Source organism: Capsella rubella, unplaced genomic scaffold (assembly GCF_000375325.1).
Source record: "Capsella rubella cultivar Monte Gargano unplaced genomic scaffold, Caprub1_0 scaffold_2, whole genome shotgun sequence".
In the NCBI taxonomy this organism is placed as follows: Eukaryota; Viridiplantae; Streptophyta; class Magnoliopsida; order Brassicales; family Brassicaceae; genus Capsella; species Capsella rubella.
The window spans coordinates 7,346,456-7,365,138 of NW_006238922.1; the positions used below are offsets into that span (position 1 = coordinate 7,346,456).

Genomic DNA, 18,683 nt, shown 5'->3' on the forward strand with positions numbered 1-18,683 from the left:
CAAAAGTTTCTGTTTCCGAAACGGGAAACGGATTTCGAAAAGAGTTTTCATGCAAATTTGACAATGCAAATAGAAAATTGGCTAATTTGTAAAATGATCATTAGGCAAGGTCGGTTTGGTTCGGTGGTTCATATATTCAACTTAGTAGGTTTGGCTAACACACTCGAGCCTAAAGTATCTTCAGTTCACTACATTTGCGAAATGGTGGTAGAGGCGGTCAAGCAAGAGTAAAAGTGGTGGACAACAAGAGTCAGCCCGTGCTCAATGCGGCAGGACAACCTCGAGTCCATGTGGTTCCACCACTTATTTAAGAGCATGTTCCTACACAGATGTGATCAAAGTTGCATATGGAGGCAGAAGCAAAGGAGATAAAAGTTCAGTCAACATGAGACGAAAATGGTGTCATGACGACTTCACCAGGACAGTAACGAAAACTCGAAAAGCATTAAAGTACTAGTAGTAGTAGAAGCCACAACTTCCACAAAGCTTCAATGTCAAAATACGTACAACACTACTAGATGAACACATATTAGAGGAAATCTTTCATTGGGTCCTCATGGTGAACTCTCTTCATCCTGTAAGCTTCCATCTCTTCCGGAGTAACCTGCGATGAAACAAGAGGTTTCGATTAATCTCTACTAAAATCAAGGATATGATACAATCACTAGTTAGAAATTTTTTTGATTGTTTAATTAGATCATTACATCGTTGTTGTATTTGACGTTGTACTTGCGTTTCCTTTCATCTTTTTCTTCTCTTCTACTGAGATCCTCCTGCGAAACAAGAACATAAGCGACAAAGTCAGAGAAATCTGCAGGTCAAAGAAACGTTTTTGAAAAGAGAAAAATGTGACTGAAACTATGGCTTCTTACCTTTTTAAGAGCATTAGCAAGTGCCTCCTCGTTCAATTCCAAGTCTTCAGGAATATCAGTTCCCCATGAGGCCATTCTCTTCTCTTCAACCTTTTTTGGACTCTCTGATAACCAAAATACAAAACCAATGTTACATGGCCTAAAAAGTAAAACAGCATTACAAAATATATATAGAAATCATTAGAAAGTGGAAGAATAAATAGAGTCTATACAAACCTTCAGTGGCTTCTTTTCGAGCAATATTAGCTTTCATCAGGTCAAGGGCAGCCTCTGCAGCTTCAATTCCAGCAGAACCTGTGCAGTAGCTATTGCGAATGGTCTGCTGGCAACATTTATAACCCCATTGATGGTCTTTCCAGTATGAGCCCCAAACACTGGTGTGATTATTAGCATGAACATCTTCTTCATATTTACTCTTTGGCAATATCACCTCCTGTACACAACAAAAAACTATTAAGAACGAAATAGATTCACGCAAAAAGCACACTTCTCATATGCTAGTCATATCAGAATAAGAATGCACCAGGTAATAACTCAAGGAAACCATCAAAGACCGTACCTGTCCCTTTATAATCCTCCCAGCTCGGTCATACTCAACCTGTCTTTCACTTTGCCCAAGCAACAGCTCCATTGGAATTTCATCTTTTGTAGCTGCATTCCCGTACTTGTCCATGATTGTGTCCTTTGTCTGAGATTTTAGTTTGTCCTTTGCAACCTGAAAGCTCTTATAAAGCAATTCAGCTTGGGAGGGAGCAGCTTGCATATGCATGTCCTGTCCCTTGTCAAATGCCTCCCATGAATGGATGTTTAGCTGTTTGAACTCCAAGGCTTGGCCACTGTTTCTATATTGGTTATCTCCCTGGATAGATGAAAAAAAGATAGTTAGTATGTAAATATCATCAAAATATAAAATACAACTACATGATCCATGATGAGCATGATACTAACCAGATAAAATTTGTCATTTGGATCTGCATCTGGAAGCGGGTCTTCACGCATGGATCGGGTTTTAGGGTCATAATGAGCTGAGTTGACGTCAAGGTTCAACAAGTATTTTGCAGTGTCTTCTCTGATACGCAGATTTCTGAAATTAAGAGAAGGTCACACCATTAGTGCATCAAGTAAAAGATTCCAGCCAAATAAACCTATGTGATGAGAGATGAGATATTTTGTAGATGAAAAATAATGACTAGTCCATACCTTACAGTTCCTGTGCTACCACCACCAGTTGTTCGAACACGCTTTTCAACCTTCGCGAAATCCATCTGCCTGCTCTCATCAACCTTGGCTTCATCGACCCTTAAGTCATCTTCTTCTTCATCCCCATCACTGGCTGCATCATCACCTTTTTCGTTATTGTTCTTTTCCTCAAGTTTCTTCAGTTGCTGCTCCTTCAGGTACTTCTTTCGTGCATCCTCTTTTGCTTCATAAAGATCTATCACACGATGGTAGGTTGAAGGATCATAACCGTTCCATCGATCCCTCTTGCCATCATAGTCAAGTTCAAAACTCTCAATTTTCTCATCTGGTGCAATATTCTTGTTTGTGTATTTTGCCCCAATCTTACGAGGCCTATCCATACAAGCTTTTGCATTATGTGTCATTGCACCACAGCTTCATAAAAAAAAGGCATCCCAAGTTAGAGAGTGAATAAATTAAAACAAATAAAAATGTTTCAATCTTTCAAAGTCAAAAAATCATATATTGGGTTTAGAAATGTCACAACAACCAACGCCATAAACATTCAATGGATTGAATCACAATACTAAAACTGAAGCAATAGAAACAGACAGAAAAAGAAAAGAGGGAGGGACATACTTTTGACATGCTCCCTTCCGGTATTTTTCGGCTTGAAAGATCTTTGCACCTCTGTCATACCATGACTTAGTGTAATTAGGATCACTCTTCCATTTCCTTTGATGCTTCAAACTCTGTCAAAACCAATCGAAATAAAAGAGTATTCAGTGTGAATGTTCAAACAAGAAAATTCAGAGAAGCAACTGAACGAAAGAAGGATTTAGCTTACCGGTTTTTCAGAATTGAGATACCATGGAGCAGATGACATATACTGCGGGATATGAGGATTAATCTCCTTTCCATCCTCATCGACCTCAGCTGGAGCAAGCCCAGCTTTACGAGCTTCCTCTAATTCAATTTGCTTCCTATGATCTTCTCTAGACTTAAAAGCAACTGCAAATTTCCCAAGAACATACGTCAGATAAAATTCAGAACTGACTATATAATTAACTCTGCAAATTGGCCAAAATAACAAACATCAGAACAATAAGTAGCCCTATATAAATTGAGTACCATACTGTATCTCACATAGAGATGAAGGAATTTGCAAAATACCAAAAAAACGAACCTAACAACGGAAAAATATGTACAAACTCAAATCAGAGACTCTAAATATCACCCAACAACAAACAAAATCACCCAAAGCAACAAATCAGTAAGAAAAGCAAACTTATTTGGACTCTTTAGTATCACTGATTTCGATCTAACCTAAACAGAGAGAACCCATGATACGAACCCTAACTTCTATCAGAACAGAGATTCTTGACCACGATAGGGAAATCGACTATCAAATCGAGAACTTGAAAGAGAAATTGAACGAATCGATCACAAACAAGAATACCAAAATCTGAATCAAACTCGTAAGTTTCACAAATTGGCTTAAATCAAAACCCAAAACAGAGAAATACAGAGAGAGACTAAGATACGACAACTTCCAAAAACAGTAAGAACCCTAAAATTTCACGATACGAAATAAGGATTCAAAATAGAGATTCTCGAACGCCAAAGAGAAATTAAGAACCAAATCGAGAGACAGGTTGAAGTAATTTAGAAGAAAAAGTTGAAGGATTTGGAACCTGAAGCCGTCGCCATGTTTATCTGATCGTTAAGCTTTCGACTCCTCTCTGAGGTGATTTATGAAGAAACGAAGAAGAAGAAAAGGTTACGGCTTTTATGGTAAAAAATTCAGGAGGTGATTGAATGTGTAATCGAATATGGGCCTATAAGGCCCGCCACTAATTTATTCTCCAACCAAAGAATGTGTAATCAAATATGGGCTTATCAGGCCCACTACTAATTTGCTTTCCAACCAAAACCAAAGCAAGATTTTGGACTCAATCTAACTCAATTAATGCCATAATAACCCTCTCTTATATATTGTGCTAACAAAGATAATATTGAGATAAAATTTTAAATCTAATAGCAATAATTAACATTGTTCATTCGTAGTCGATAACACTATTTATCATGATAACTTTAAAGTTATACGATAAACTCATATTCAACGTGTTATTATACAATTGATATCGGCTAACTTTTATATTAAAGTATTAGTTACTGTGATAAATGAGTTATTATAGTTAACTTATACATTATCATACTTATCTTCATGAAAATTTAATTGATTTATCGCCATAAATATTAAGAAAATGATGATTGTTGTGGTTATTTTGTTTATTATCGAGGTAAATCATCTTTTATGCGGATAAGTTTATAAGATACAAGGTAAACTTATATCTATCATGTTAAATTATTGATTATTTGAAAGAAGATATTATAAAACAAAACAATGGTAAAAATGTATAAACACCACTCTCTCACTCTCTTATTTATCTAATTTCTAAAATCACATAGTTAGATACTTAATTATATAGTTTTCCAGGTATATACAATGGTATTTCTCTAAAAATAAACTAGTCACTATAAAATTTGCTATTTTGCTAACAAACCAAATATACATTTAACAAGAAACTAAAATATAGAAATAATAAAATACTTAATTGTAAAAACATTTCCTTAACTTTTTGGTGATTCAATGATTGTTGAACGATTATTATGGCTAATAATTATACTTTTTTAATTGTTTTGAATGTTTCTTCTTTTCTTTTTTTTTGAGTAGTTGTAAAATCTTGAGTTGTTAGAAATCCATTAAACAGTAACCAGTCTTCTGGTTTTGAAGAATGTTAATTCTATAAATATAATAATGCTATTTTTAGCAAAACGGATCTTAAGAAAGGAAAAAAATTAGCACAATTTGTTCATAAAAATATGTAAAAATAGATAAAAACTTTAAAATAATTTTCAAATATTATGCTGAGAAGAAAAAAAAGAATTTTTTTTAGACTTGTTTTTAGAGCTTAAAAATCAAAGAGGAAAAAATAAGTGGTTGTGTGAATTATCTAAAGAAAGTCTGATCGACAAAAAAAAAAAAATTTAAATGCTCCGACATCCTTGAAAGCTCTGCGCCAATCGGCCCCTAAAACAACATCAAACCAGCAAAAAGCTAAAATTCGATTTATAATTTTTTTTTTTGGGAAAAACCAGAATTCTATAGTTAAACAATGGATTTACTTTAATTAGTGTGACCATATGGTTGCTTTTATATTTTACTATAAATATAGAGATCTCTAAATATAGAGTAGATGTTTTCTAATGGTTATAAACCTCTATTTTTTACTCTAAAATAAATATGGCAAAGTATATATATATATACATATTATTAATTTAAGATAATTTTTTACTCTTAAAATCTACAAATTATATCGATTTATTTTAATTAAAAATCAAAAAGATAATATTATATCTTTTCATAATAGATTGAGAAAGAAAAGTGAGATTCTTGTTTATTATTTTGTCATTGTATTGTTAGTTAGATAATAGATTGAGAAACCTGGGAATCTTGCTATCTTTTTGTCATTGTACCATCAATTCATCTATAACTTACCTCTCCGATTTTTATCTCCATTCAACCCTTTCACAATTTTATATACAAACCTTCACCTTCTCTTATTTTTTAACAAGAATGTCTGGTTCTCGTTCTTCGGGATATTCTAAAGAAGAAGATAAGTTCTTATGTGAAGTCTATCTAAAAATTTCTCAAGATCCAATCACTGGTCATTATCAATCATCCGATCATTTCTGGGATCGTGTGGTGAAAGCTTTTGAGGATGGAAAAAATAGGACTTGGAGTAAACGTTCGAAAAAATCTCTCCAATGTCGATTTCAGAATATCGAGAGAGCAACAAAAAAACTACATGCATGCATAAGACAATGTGAAAATAGTTGTCAAAGTGGTGTTTCAAGTGATGATATCGTGAGTATTTTATACGAATTTTAGTTTACTTATTTGTCTAATTATTTATTTATTTTATTTTGAAATTGTATGTAGTTCAATCAAGCGAAAGAAATGCTAATGCAAGATTCAAGATTCAAATCTGGTTGGAAATTTGATCATGTATGGAACATTATTAAAGACTTTGAAAAGTTTAAAAATGGTGTCACCTCTGCTAGAAAGATACAAAATCCATGTGATTTGAGACATACATCTTCAGAGTCAGAAAATACTATCCATGATTCCATTCCCTCGGTGTCTCCAGGTTTGTCTTCATTTGATCTTAATTTAGATGAAGAAGATGACATAATTGGCAGATCTCCGCCTCAACAACCAAGTGGGGTGAAAAAATCTAAACTAAAAAGAAAAAACTATGATGAAACATCGAATGCTATCAAGACTTTAGATGGAGGAAATAAACAACTTTTGGAGCAACTAAAGAAGATAAGCGAACAAAGACAACAATATTTGGAGCTTCAATGTGAACATTTAGCATTGAAAAAACTTAGAACAGAAAACAAAATTTTATGTCAAAACTTAAGTTCTATTGAAGATCCAAATATTCGTGCCTATATTCAATCTGAGCAAGCAAAAATCTTAAAGAAAAGGGTTGATTAACAAGGTCTTTTGGCATCTACTTTAATAATCTCTACGGATCAGGAAACGATCTAGAAGATTTATTAAATCACTAGATTATGATGGTCTAGTTAGTTTTGTTAAAGACATGTTTTTATTTGGGAGCTTTTATTTATATTTTAGTTTATAGTGCTCGTTATGTATTTTTAATATAATTATTATTTGTTCTTTCATTATATTTTTTAGTTAAGATATGTTATTTTGTTTTTTAAGTATTAAAATAATTTAACATATTTTATTAAATACTAATCTTTATAAGTGTATAAATTTTTATTACTTAATTTTGTTTAGGTATATCATGGTAGCATATGAAAATAGAATGATCACTTTGTAAATAAAAAAAACTAATTTTAAAACTAGATAAATGAATAGTATAATTCCAGATTAGATTAGGATATAAAGTACAATTGGATATGCTTTTACTCTAAATATAGAGTTTAGAGTAAGATACATAGTACCATTGGAGATATTCTTAAATAAGTAAATAATGGATTTACTATACTTTTTCAATATGAAAACTAGGCTAGGACGACGCCGTTTTGATCACTTATTTGTTACAAAACCAAAGCAAGATTTTTAAGATGACAAATATAAACATAAATTGCTAGTAACAGTAGTTATATGATTTCATTTTTTTTAATTATAAATTTTAGTTTACTTAATTTGGTTTTGATTGTATTGAAAATGACCATAGGTCAACAAAACATAAAATGTGTGTGAAGTAAAAAAGCAAAAACTACCAAACATATGTGTGTAACAAAAATAAGTAATTTATTTATACAACAAAGCTCTGAGAGTATGAGACACAATCATGTTGTGTAGAGGAGAACTATATAACAGTGAAATGTAAATAAATAAATAAATTTAGACATACTTATAACCTAAGTCTAAATTTGCAACTACTACTTTGAATCTTAATAACATTATTTGTTGCCAAGCTATCAACAAATACACCACACCTGACCAAGAACCTCACTTCAAAGAGCTTTAACTTCCCAAATTTAACCCGAACCGGTTGGTTAACTCTAATTCTCAACGGTATATTCCCGGTTCTTTGTTGTTGCTCTTCTAATGTTGTTCTTAAACTCAATGCATTCTGAGTTTGACCAGTCATTTCTACGTATATCACTGTTGTGTTTTCATGGCCTTGGTAAAATTTTGGCAACGATCCTATAAAACAAAATTCACAAAAAAAGTTCAGTTAAGTTAAAATCTAAAATAAGATCAAGGGTTGGTATTTTGTAAACCAATTTTAATCAAACAAGAAAACCGGTTAACGTAAGCAAATTCGTTAAGTTTTTGGGTGTTCAATCCGGTTAAACCAATATAAGTCGACTACTCTAACCAAAATATTGATACGAAAAAGAATAATAAATTAATTCTGATTTAGTTCACCAAAAAAAAATTAATTCTGATTTAAATAATTAACTCTTTTATATCCGAAATTTTTAATATGAATCAAACAAAGAAAAACTATATTAAACCAAATTGTGTTTACAAACTAAAGATATATTTGACTATAGTCTAATCCAAAATGAAACCAAATATGTAACAACCATCCATTATATAAAAAAAAATTGAATATTTTTTTTTTTAAAAACAGAAAATCCGAAAACCGAAAATTTGAATCAAGCACCCGTAATTCAAACTTTGATATATCGAGAACCGGAATCAACCAAAAAACCAGTTTGAACTGAGATTTTTGAAGCATTTCTACGTTTAGTCGGGGCTAAATCAAAATTGATGTACCATTACTTAAGGTATATAAACTTGATGTAATCATAATCCATAATAAATATAATTTTATTTTGCATATTATTATTTAAAACCAGAAAATCCGAAAACCAAAAAATCCATAAACCGAAAAAATGAAGCCAAACAGAAGAGAACCGGAAAGAAACAAGCGGACGAGAACCGAAATTAACCAAATAAACCAGTTTGTACCGAGATTTTTAATAAAAAGAATCAAAATAAACCAAACCGGAGTAAAACCAAAATTGACGTACCATTGCTTAGTTGATGTTCCAAGTACCACACAGTAATCTTACTCCCATCTTCATAGTAAATCCCAATCTTCTCATTAGGATTCTTAGCAGTAATAGTAACATTAAAAGCCGTAGTCAAACTCGAATCTTGGTTAACCGCAAACCGGGTAAGCTGTAACCGATCAATAGAGTAATCCGGTAACTTCGGTTTAAAGACAAGGTAAAGTATACCAATCGTCGCGCCTACTACAACAACAAGTAACAAAAGAAAACAAAACGTGTAACAAACACATGTACAACAACAGCTTCTTGATCCTTTCTTCTTTGGTGGAGTCAAAGGCAAGAACCGTTGTGGCCTTTGGTTCAAAGAGTCTTCTTTAGATGGGTCTCCTTGTTCTGATCTTGATGAACCACGAGGAACCAAAGGAGCCGTTGGTCGTGCCGCTGGAGCTTCAGGGTCATGGACCGGATAGATTTTTTGGTGTTGAGACATTCTTGATGAATCTTGATGATACCAAAGAAGAAGAAGAAGAGATTTAGATTTTTGTTTAGGGGTTAGGGAAACGAATATAAGGAACAAGTGTATGGGTTTAAAAGTCAATAAGGAAGAAGTTTTCAATGGGTAGAGAGACTTATATAACCTATGGTTTTAATTTTGGTTATTTGAGAGAATATGAAAACGAGTAAACTAGTTTACCATAGAAGAGGACACACGTGTGATTTGAATTTGCCGTGTGGTGTTGAGGTAGCGGTCTTTTATGGTGAATTTGATGTGACACTGTTAGATAAATTTAAAAATCTTAGTAGGTGAAATTGTATACGTAATTCATGTGTGTGAACTTGTGTAATGTATATGGAAAAAAATATAGTGACTTTTAGGAAAACAAACCATACCTAATTAAACAACTAAAAATACATATATCCACTTTAGTGTATAATAAGATGATGTTAATAAGATGATCTTTCATCTCTAGAGTTCTACTCTTTTTATATTCTCAAAATATGTTTTTTCTTGTCATTTTGATAATTGTATCCTAAAGTACAAAAAGCCAATAACTCAACTCGTAAAAATTTCTGGCAAAACCTTAGATGTATAAGCTTCGACCCATATTTTTTTAGTTATTTTTAAAATATATATATATATATATATATATATATATATATGCTTTTGAATATTTGGATTTTGATTATGAGTATATATTATAAAGTCAAAATATCAATTTTTGTTGACCTAATCTCTCTTGACTTATGTAGCAGTGTTCTCATGCATGCCGTCACGGTTCTTTTTTTTTTCTTATATATACTTATTTTCTAAACTTGCCACTGAATTTAGTTTTTCTTGTCCAGGAAAAAAGAAAAAAGAATTGATCAAACTGATCATATCCCCAACCATTATTATTTATATAATTTATTATAAGTTCAAATTCATTGATCAATTTTATTTTATTTTTTAAAATAGTGGGGATTAGTTTTAAAATAAAATAAAAATAGTGACTGAGAAAAGAAACAATCTTATTGTTCTTTTTTTCTTTTGTTGACATAATAAAATCCATCTTATTGAATTTTTTTTATTGTTGACATGTCAACGAAAATTTCTAGAAGACTATTCTCCTGCTGGTCATATTAAACTAGTCCTTTTTGCGTATTAGGTACTCTATAAAAGTTCTACGTATATTTCGTTGAGATGGTTAACTTCGTTAAAGGACTTTGTATTCCTGATTCAGAAGCTTCCAAGAGCTCACTACAAAGCGTTTAGGAGATCTTTGTGCCACATACAACTCTTTATCTTACATGAGATGATGAGACATTAGTCTAGAGGAGCCTTGTTTGGTTTTGAACATGTTCAGATGTGCCATTGTATCCGACTGTGCAATATTTCACTTGTTCTATTGATGAATCCTTGAAAAAAACATCGATTACACTAGTGTTGTGGGATAGGCCGCCGGATCCAAAACCCATACCAGAACCTGTGGTCTCTTTTTTGCGCTTAATATTTAACATTGAGTTCGAAGTTTCTTAAACGATTATTTTTTATTTAGATTCGGATAAAAGATTCAAAACCAAACCAAATCCAAAGCGTATTTCGTTTATCGGGTATAGTCCAAAACGAATCGAAGCTGATGGATGTTTATCCGAACCCGAACCCGAATACTATAAATACCCAAATGGGTCTATGACCCTTTTACTGAAATACCAAAAAATCCAAAATACCCGACACAAGCCCGATCGGGTACCCGAACACCCAGTGAGATATGTTCTTCAATTTTTCATGATGGGACGACAACATACATCATGAAACCAAGCCGACTCGAGGTACTTCCCCTCTCCAATACGGAGGTGCATAGTTTCATATGTGCTATGGCCAATTTGCTTCACAAGGTTTAGGCCGATAAAAAAGCTGAATTAAAAACCGAACATATAACGTGTTAACGATTGAATGAAGTTTCTATGTCACAACCGTGTAACCATGTTATAAGGTTTCCAAATTTAGTTTCAGCTTACATTTTTACTTCCACCTTGACTCAGATATCAACTAGTTTTGAAGCAAACAACGGCGAAACGTTATACATAGAATAACATATAACCTTCTTGTCCTTAGAATACACAAAACAGACAACTCTCCCAGACATTGATGACATCAAAACAAACTATCCAAATTGTTTACAATCAAATCTTCTCTTTGTTTTAGATCTCACCATAGCTATTTTCAATCAATGCACGACGGGTTTCAAAGGTTGAGCTCTCAGTTTTGATAAGTCCAGGCTTGCATCAAGCTCCTCGTCTAGCTCCCCAATAACACCTCTGATTAAATAAAAACAATTGCCGAGTTAGAATATTGCCAATGCTAGGCAAATGCGAAAAAGGAAAACGAGGATGAGATTTATACATGTTGTCGCCTCTGATAATGTACAAACCCAACACAACTTGTTGTACTCCTTCCTGAAAGCTCAAGACACATAAAACACTAACACATTAAAAGATCTTACCCTGAAGAGAGAGAGAAAGAGACTGAAAAATACATAGTAAGAGGTCTCAATGCTAAATCAGAAACTTAAGGGTGGTTTAAAAGCAACTTTGTTCATATTTGAATCCACTAGACACTAATGGAAGTCAGTATTACAGAATCTAAAGATGCAATTCTTATGAGATCACATGCCCTTCTCCGCTTCCTAACATGTTTTAGTCACAAATGACATGTAACCGAAATATTTTTCTCCAATTACTCATCATTTTAACAGAAACATCTCTATTTCTAAGCCAAAAAATCTCCACAGATGTGCCATTACGACGAATACTAATCCCTCCCAAAAACACTGGCCTAATGGAGTATTACAGTCTTGGTCCAAACAAGAAAACAAAAAGGAATTAAGCCTTTAAGCATCTTTATGAAAACAAAAATAAATTATGTACACACTGCCAGTAAAGGTTTGACTCACATAGAGCTAGCTAAAGCATTTGTTAAATGCAATCACAAAAGTTTCCATTTCAATTATATAACATTTGATGAATTATAGACTTTATAGCACTAAAACTATTTCAGTGTAAGCACCATCGCCATATCTGTAGTCGCTATCTACAATTTCTGATTTAGTTTCTTCCATTCAGAGGCCAATTATTACTTTATCCACTCAAAGTACTATAGAAACCAGCCTATCTTAAATGTCAGACTATGTTTTTTCCTCAATAGATGGCATTACACAAAATAAACCAAGCAATGACTCAATGTACATTATTAGCAAGAACATACAAACAATTAAACATCCAGATGGAGAAAAATGCTCTGACAATGAACATAAATCAAACTAGCATCCTAGTGAGCTTGCACCTCAATTTTTCTAATTCTAACGGATCACTACAGACACGACATGGGGACATCAAGAACTCTGCTACATTATACAACCCTAATGAAAATGACTCTCACGGTTAGATGTAACAATTCAAGGGTCCAAGCCACAAAATCACAGACGGAACAATGTTATTATAAAAAAACTGGCCAATACTTGCAGAAACTAGTATTCACACCCATTCAATTTAGTACTTTGAAACAGAAATCAGAAGCTAACCTTTGTGGAAAACACACGTTCATGAGATTCATCAAGGATTATATTTGTAGCTTGGTCAAAACCTTTAAGAACTCCCTGAAAATTTTAAAACCGATATTGCTCTCTTTGCTTATATATTTCAAGTGACAAATCATATAACACACAAGAAGAGAAATTAATATACCACAATGTTGCGTCCATCATTTGTAATCACCGAAATAATCTCTGCAACACCAACCAAAAGATAAATTTTTAAGCTCAATTCATGCGATAAATATAGCACCACGAACTCAATCTAGAATGTTGCTTAAAAAGACAAACTTACGATCAACAAGAGACTCGAGTCCAGTAGCTGTAGCCATATTAACAGTCCAGAGAACAATATGACCTGAAAGGTTACTAAAATATTAGACTAGGAATTTCATCGAACACTTGGTGGGCATAACAGATAACAAACACAGTCCCACAGATTCTACACTCTCCAGAGGAGAAACTTCACCAAACTTGAGATGAACACATAATTAAGAGAAACAATAGATAAATCCAGCGTAATTCGACCCAAATCAGAGAAGAACCATATGTAATATCACAGACCAGAGGTATTCAAGGTACGCAGAAGAAACGTATAAGGAAGACGAAAGATAGAGAAAAAGGTCAAACCTTTACTGCTTCTGAATCAAAACCCAGTTGCTTAGCAGAGCTTTCTGATTCGTAAAGCCCTAAAAAAACCTCCTCACTGTTTTCAAAGAACTCTTCGGGGGTGTCTTTGATTTTGATGTTATAGGTTAAAGACGAACTTAAGAAATTTCTCAGAGATACATACACCCAAACCGAACCGACAATTTATCCGGTTTAATTCGACAATTCTCCCCAAACCCGAAATTAACAAAATTTTGACCCGAACCAAAACGGTTTAACCCACTTAAAAACAATTGCTAACCATTTCATAACATTGTTAATTTTCATAACATGAAGAAGAGAAGATTGGATTAAAGTGAGAAGTGAATACAAAATAAACCGGTTTAATTCGACAAATTCTGAAATTTTTATCCCAAACCAAACCAAACAGGTTTAATCTAAACCTACTTAAAGATTATTGCTACCATCCCACATAATTGTGGTAACATGAACAAGAGAGGATTAGAATAAAATGAGAAGTGGATACAAAATAAACCGAAACTAATTTGGTTTAACTCCACAAATTCTGAAATTTCTATCCCAAACCGAACCATTTGGTTTAACAATTAAGTTCCACATAAACAAATCATAACATGAAGAGAAAAATTCATTCAAATGACCAAAGTAAATACAAATAAACCGAAATTTTGTTTGGTTTAATTCAACAAATCCTGAAATGTCTATCTCAAACCGAGCCATTTGGTTTAACAATTAAGTTCCACATAAACAAAATCATAACATGAAGAGGAAAATTCATTCAAATGACCAAAGTAAATACAAATAAACCGAAATTTTGTTTGGTTTAATTCGACAAATTCAGAAATTTCTATCCCAAACCGAACCATTTTGTTTAACAATTAATTTCCACATAAACAAAGTCATAACATGGAGAAAAAAATCATTCAAATGAACAAATTGGATACAAAATAAATCAAAATTATTATTTGGTTTAATTCGACAATTTCTGAAATTTCTATCCCAAACCTAACAATTTGGTTGAACAATTAACTTCCACATAAACAAAGTCACAACATGAAGAGAAAATTCACTGAAATGACCAAAGTGAATACAAATAAACCGAAATTTTGTTTGGTTTAATTTTCTAACCCAAACTGAACCATTTGGTTCAACAATTAACTTCCACATAATCAAAGTCATAACATTGAAGAGAAACATTTCATTCAAAATGAGCAAAGTGAATACAAAAACAAACCAAACAAACAACAATGTCATATTTATTAAACCTCAACAACACGAGTTAGTGTCATTGCCTAAGTAGAAACTCTAATCATGTAACATTGTTACTCCCTGATGATTCCTCCAACGAACCACCACCACCTCTCTTCAAAGTCACATACTTCTCAAAACTCGGTTCAATCAAATCCGCCTTTTTCGCAGTCGATGTGAATCTAAACCGGCTCGAATCAGAGCTCAAACAAGTGTTACTACTCATAGAGTTAAGATCAGCAACTGCATCAACAATTGAACAAGCTTTAGTAACACATAAAGGTAACGAAACCGCGCTATCCTCAACCTCAACACTCTTCCCATGAAAATTCTGTATATCTTTCAACAACAATGCTGTGTAATTGTTATCCTCGTTCGATACCATATCGAAATCTCGCGATTTCCTCAATGATCTGCTTCTATTTAACACAACTTGAGTAGGTTGTTTCACTACTACTTCCACAACCGCGGTAGCCCGACTTATCGGGCTTGCAGCTCTACTCGTTCTTGGATTGTTTTTCGCTGTTTCGATCATCTTCTTGGTGGTATTGCAAGATCCATGACCTTCTTGATTAGTTTTAACAGAATCAGTCATCTTCTTGGTAATGTTGTTGTTGCAAGAACCAAGAACTTTTGATGAGTTTTGATCAAGATCTCCTAATGGATTCCTTCGAAAAGGCGATTGTTCCGCCTTTCTTGAATTGCTCCGGCTTAGCGAAGGAACGTTATTCCCCGCTTTAGCCGGAGATTTTGATCTCGGAGACGCTGCCATTCGACAAGCGTCTCCGATGTTTCTCTTAACCGTAATCCGTTTAACTAACGGCTCAACCACCACATTGTTGCTCTTATCCGTAGCCGGAATCGTAACAAACTTTCCCGGTCTACTCGAATTCACAAAACTGCCACTGGGAAACTCCGATCTTTTCGCCGGAGATCTACTCACTCTCCTACTACCACCACCACCGCCGCCGCCGCCGTTGCTTCCTCTTTCTCTGCTTCCGGATCGGTAACTTTTCGAATCATCTCTTTCTCTACTCGGAGTTCGTCTTCTCCGTTCCCGTGGCGAACCATTAACTCTCTCAACACCACGGTGACGATTCCCGTGAATCTGAATCTCACCGTCCACCTCCTCCGTAGCTTCGCCGTCAAAATCGAAGCTTCTCTTTGAACCAGAGTATCTTCTTGTTTTAGCAGCAGAGTTGTTTCGACTAAGTTTCCCACATTGTATTAATATAGCATCAACTTCTTCTTTAGTACAGCTTGAGATCCTCACGAGTGGTGTAGAGTTTGGTTTCTCAGTCACCGGAGAAGAAGAAGAAACTAAAGAGTCTTTGTCTGAATCTGTCTTCTTGGATCTTTCTTCATTGCTTCTCCTCTGTTTTATTACCACCAAAGCTTCTTCTTGTTCTTGTTCTTGTTCTTGTTCTTGTTCTTGATTCGGTTTCTCAAGTTTTGGTTTTGTTTCTTGAATTGGTTCAATCTCGGGTTTGATGGGATCTAAGTGTTTAACAGTACAAGTGGTGGTGGTGCCATTAGAGGAAGGAGAAGGTTTCTTGCTAAGACAGCAACCCATTTTCGTGTTCTGAAGAGTTTAGAAGAACAGAGAAGTGTTGAAGTGAGTTAAAGAACTAGAGAGGTTTCAGGGGAATGTCTTTTGTGTGAAAAAAGACAAAAAAGGAAAATTCAAAACTTCAAATTTCTGAGAATAATTGTGTTTTTAATTGTGAATGACACAGACCCTTTTATTTCAGATAATATTCTGATTTGCCCCTTAACTTTTACGAATTATGAAAAGTGGGGGTGAGATTGTAGTTTTAAGAAGTTTGGGGTCAAATTGAAATGTCTGAGAATATTATTTATTGATTTGGTAATGAGATTTGTGAGACTAACACAGTTCATTTTATTTCAGGAAATATTCGGATATGCCGCTTTACTTTAACGAATTTTGAATCGTGGGGATGATATTTGTGATTTTAAGAAATTCGGGGTTAAATTGAAAGTATGTAATTTAAACATTGAGAGTGATTTTGAAAATTGAGCCGTTATAGACTGCAGTCAATGTCGTATTATCTCTGATCATTTTCTACTTTTTCCGAAGCAATTTGTTTTTGTTTTTTTTTTTGTTTTTCAATTTTTTTTTAATATAAGTTTTAGAATTCCAACGGCTATTTGCATGTTTGTTGGTTTTGTTAGATTACCAAAAAAAGGATATAATCTCAGATTTTGTTAGACTCTCTTTGACAAATATATGAGTTTTAGCCATTTAAATTAGTGATTTGTTTGCCAATGAATTTTTGGTTAATTTGGTATAACGAATGTGGTGATTCTTTGGTTGTTAATAAGAGTGTTTTCATTAATACTAGGTAATGTCACGCGCATATGCGCGGGTTGTAGTATATTTATTTAATTATTTTAATTTATTTATTACTTATAAAAATAGATTAAATAAATTTTAATGCTTATGAAATTTTTACATGTTATTTATTTAAATCATACAATAGAAGCATACATCCATATCTTTTGAATTTATTCGTTGATTAATTTTTCAATTAAGCAATTTTGATAGTAATTTTCTTTAGTACTTTTAAGTATTTTTTGATAAAACAATAATATTGTTAATGATAAAAATAGGAATGAAATTGGGAGAATTTAAAAAATACCCCTTTAAAAATATCACTTTTTAAATCTACCCCCTTTTCAAACTTTATCAAAACAACCACTAAAAATGTTGAAATTTATCCAAATATGTGTGTAAACTTATAAATATACACAAAAATTACCTTTATTTGTGTATAAAATTTTATTTATTTCAATGTCTTACAAATTGGTTTGAATATAACAAAAAAATATTTTGTTAAAATAATTACATACTTTGAAAATAAAATAAATATACATGAATATGTGAGAAAGAAAAAAACATATAAAGTAAAACAATGAAAATGGTTTATTTAGCTTGATTTTTCTTATAATGTGATGGTCAGAAATCAATATTTTTGAATCCCATCGATAAAGTAATTTCCTTATAGCCATAAAATATTATTATACATATGTATTATACATTTAATAGTATAAAAACAATGAAAAAATGAAGAAGTACATAAAATAAAGAAGAAATATAATTGAAAACAAAAGTTTTAACCAAATATATAATCAAGCTCTTACAATGATATTTTAATTGAGCTTTCAACCCATGCAAGAACATTAAAAATTAAACAAAGAAAATATTGAGAATATCAGATATGGTGGAGGAGAATGTAAAAATGAGTATTTATAGGATAAAATATGATGTAAGTTACAATTCTAAAATAATTAAATCAGAGGAGTTATAATTATATTTTATAGTGTGTTAATTGAAGTTAAATGGAGGAAACAAATAGTCAATTGAAAGGTTATATAATTTAAGTTACAATTTAATAGTAAAGTGTAGATTTCAAGTATGAATTAAAGTATATGACTAAATGAGTTAGATATTTGGTTTAATTAAAAATAAATATTATAATTAAAAATAAATGCTAAATGGACCAATAAGGAGAGAGTGAAACCTTAAAAATTCCCGAGAAATAATTTTATTTTTAATCTCTTTTTATATTTCTCTTAATTTAAGTTATATTTCTAGGTTTTAATTATATTTTTCATCCTTGTAATATATATAATAGATAGAAAATGTAATATCAAATTGTTTTTTAGATAGGAAATCAAGTATAAAATCCAAAGTTAAAACAAATTATAATATTCTTTGTATTATTACATGTTGAATCACAAACTAAATATAAGGATCATTATTCTTAAAAGAATGTCTTACAAATTGGTTTGATAATTATATAACAAAAATTTTATTTTGTTAAAAAATTACATACTTTTGAAAATAAATTAAATATACATGAATATGTGAGAAAGAAACAAACATCCAAAGTAAAAGAAGGAATATGGTTTCTTTAGCTTGATTTTCTTATGACCATAAAATATTATTATGCATATGTATTACATTTAAAAATATAAAAAACAATGAAAACATAAAGAAATACATGAAAACAAAAAAATAAATAAAAATTAGAAAAACAAAAAGTTTAAACTAAAATAAATTAAATCAAACTACTTACAATGATATTTTAAA

At 32.2% G+C, this 18,683-nt stretch overlaps 5 protein-coding genes across 5 annotated transcripts; 1 reads left to right on the forward strand and 4 right to left on the reverse strand.

Annotated features, from left to right (window-relative positions):
• Positions 1 to 332: 332 nt before the first annotated feature.
• On the reverse strand, positions 333 to 3,830 carry LOC17895523 (pre-mRNA-splicing factor SLU7-A). The gene is made up of 10 exons (XM_006302055.2): positions 3,746 to 3,830; positions 2,899 to 3,062; positions 2,691 to 2,803; positions 2,073 to 2,486; positions 1,821 to 1,956; positions 1,432 to 1,731; positions 1,089 to 1,305; positions 873 to 976; positions 705 to 773; positions 333 to 604 (listed from the first exon to the last, which is right to left on the reverse strand). Exons 1-10 carry the CDS (start codon positions 3,759 to 3,761, stop codon positions 530 to 532), a joined length of 1,608 nt encoding a protein of 535 aa, XP_006302117.1. The 5' UTR covers positions 3,762 to 3,830; the 3' UTR covers positions 333 to 529.
• A 1,861-nt stretch (positions 3,831 to 5,691) lies between these two features.
• LOC17895168 (glutathione S-transferase T3) lies at positions 5,692 to 6,618 on the forward strand. The gene is made up of 2 exons (XM_023788374.1): positions 5,692 to 5,982; positions 6,058 to 6,618. The coding sequence occupies exons 1-2, from the start codon at positions 5,692 to 5,694 to the stop codon at positions 6,616 to 6,618; spliced, it is 852 nt and encodes a 283-aa protein (XP_023644142.1).
• A 770-nt stretch (positions 6,619 to 7,388) lies between these two features.
• Positions 7,389 to 9,235, reverse strand: LOC17895322 (NDR1/HIN1-like protein 6). Its single transcript, XM_006302543.2, has 2 exons — positions 8,643 to 9,235; positions 7,389 to 7,806 (listed from the first exon to the last, which is right to left on the reverse strand). Exons 1-2 carry the CDS (start codon positions 9,112 to 9,114, stop codon positions 7,511 to 7,513), a joined length of 768 nt encoding a protein of 255 aa, XP_006302605.2. The 5' UTR covers positions 9,115 to 9,235; the 3' UTR covers positions 7,389 to 7,510.
• Positions 9,236 to 11,070: 1,835 nt separating this feature from the next.
• On the reverse strand, positions 11,071 to 13,442 carry LOC17894043 (sm-like protein LSM8). Its single transcript, XM_006300512.2, has 6 exons — positions 13,325 to 13,442; positions 12,990 to 13,052; positions 12,849 to 12,889; positions 12,686 to 12,760; positions 11,509 to 11,561; positions 11,071 to 11,423 (listed from the first exon to the last, which is right to left on the reverse strand). The coding sequence occupies exons 2-6, from the start codon at positions 13,024 to 13,026 to the stop codon at positions 11,333 to 11,335; spliced, it is 297 nt and encodes a 98-aa protein (XP_006300574.1). The 5' UTR covers positions 13,027 to 13,052; positions 13,325 to 13,442; the 3' UTR covers positions 11,071 to 11,332.
• Positions 13,443 to 14,496: 1,054 nt separating this feature from the next.
• Positions 14,497 to 16,206, reverse strand: LOC17894476 (uncharacterized protein At1g65710). The gene has a single exon (XM_006302103.2). The coding sequence runs from the start codon at positions 16,140 to 16,142 to the stop codon at positions 14,631 to 14,633; it is 1,512 nt and encodes a 503-aa protein (XP_006302165.1). The 5' UTR covers positions 16,143 to 16,206; the 3' UTR covers positions 14,497 to 14,630.
• Positions 16,207 to 18,683: the final 2,477 nt, after the last annotated feature.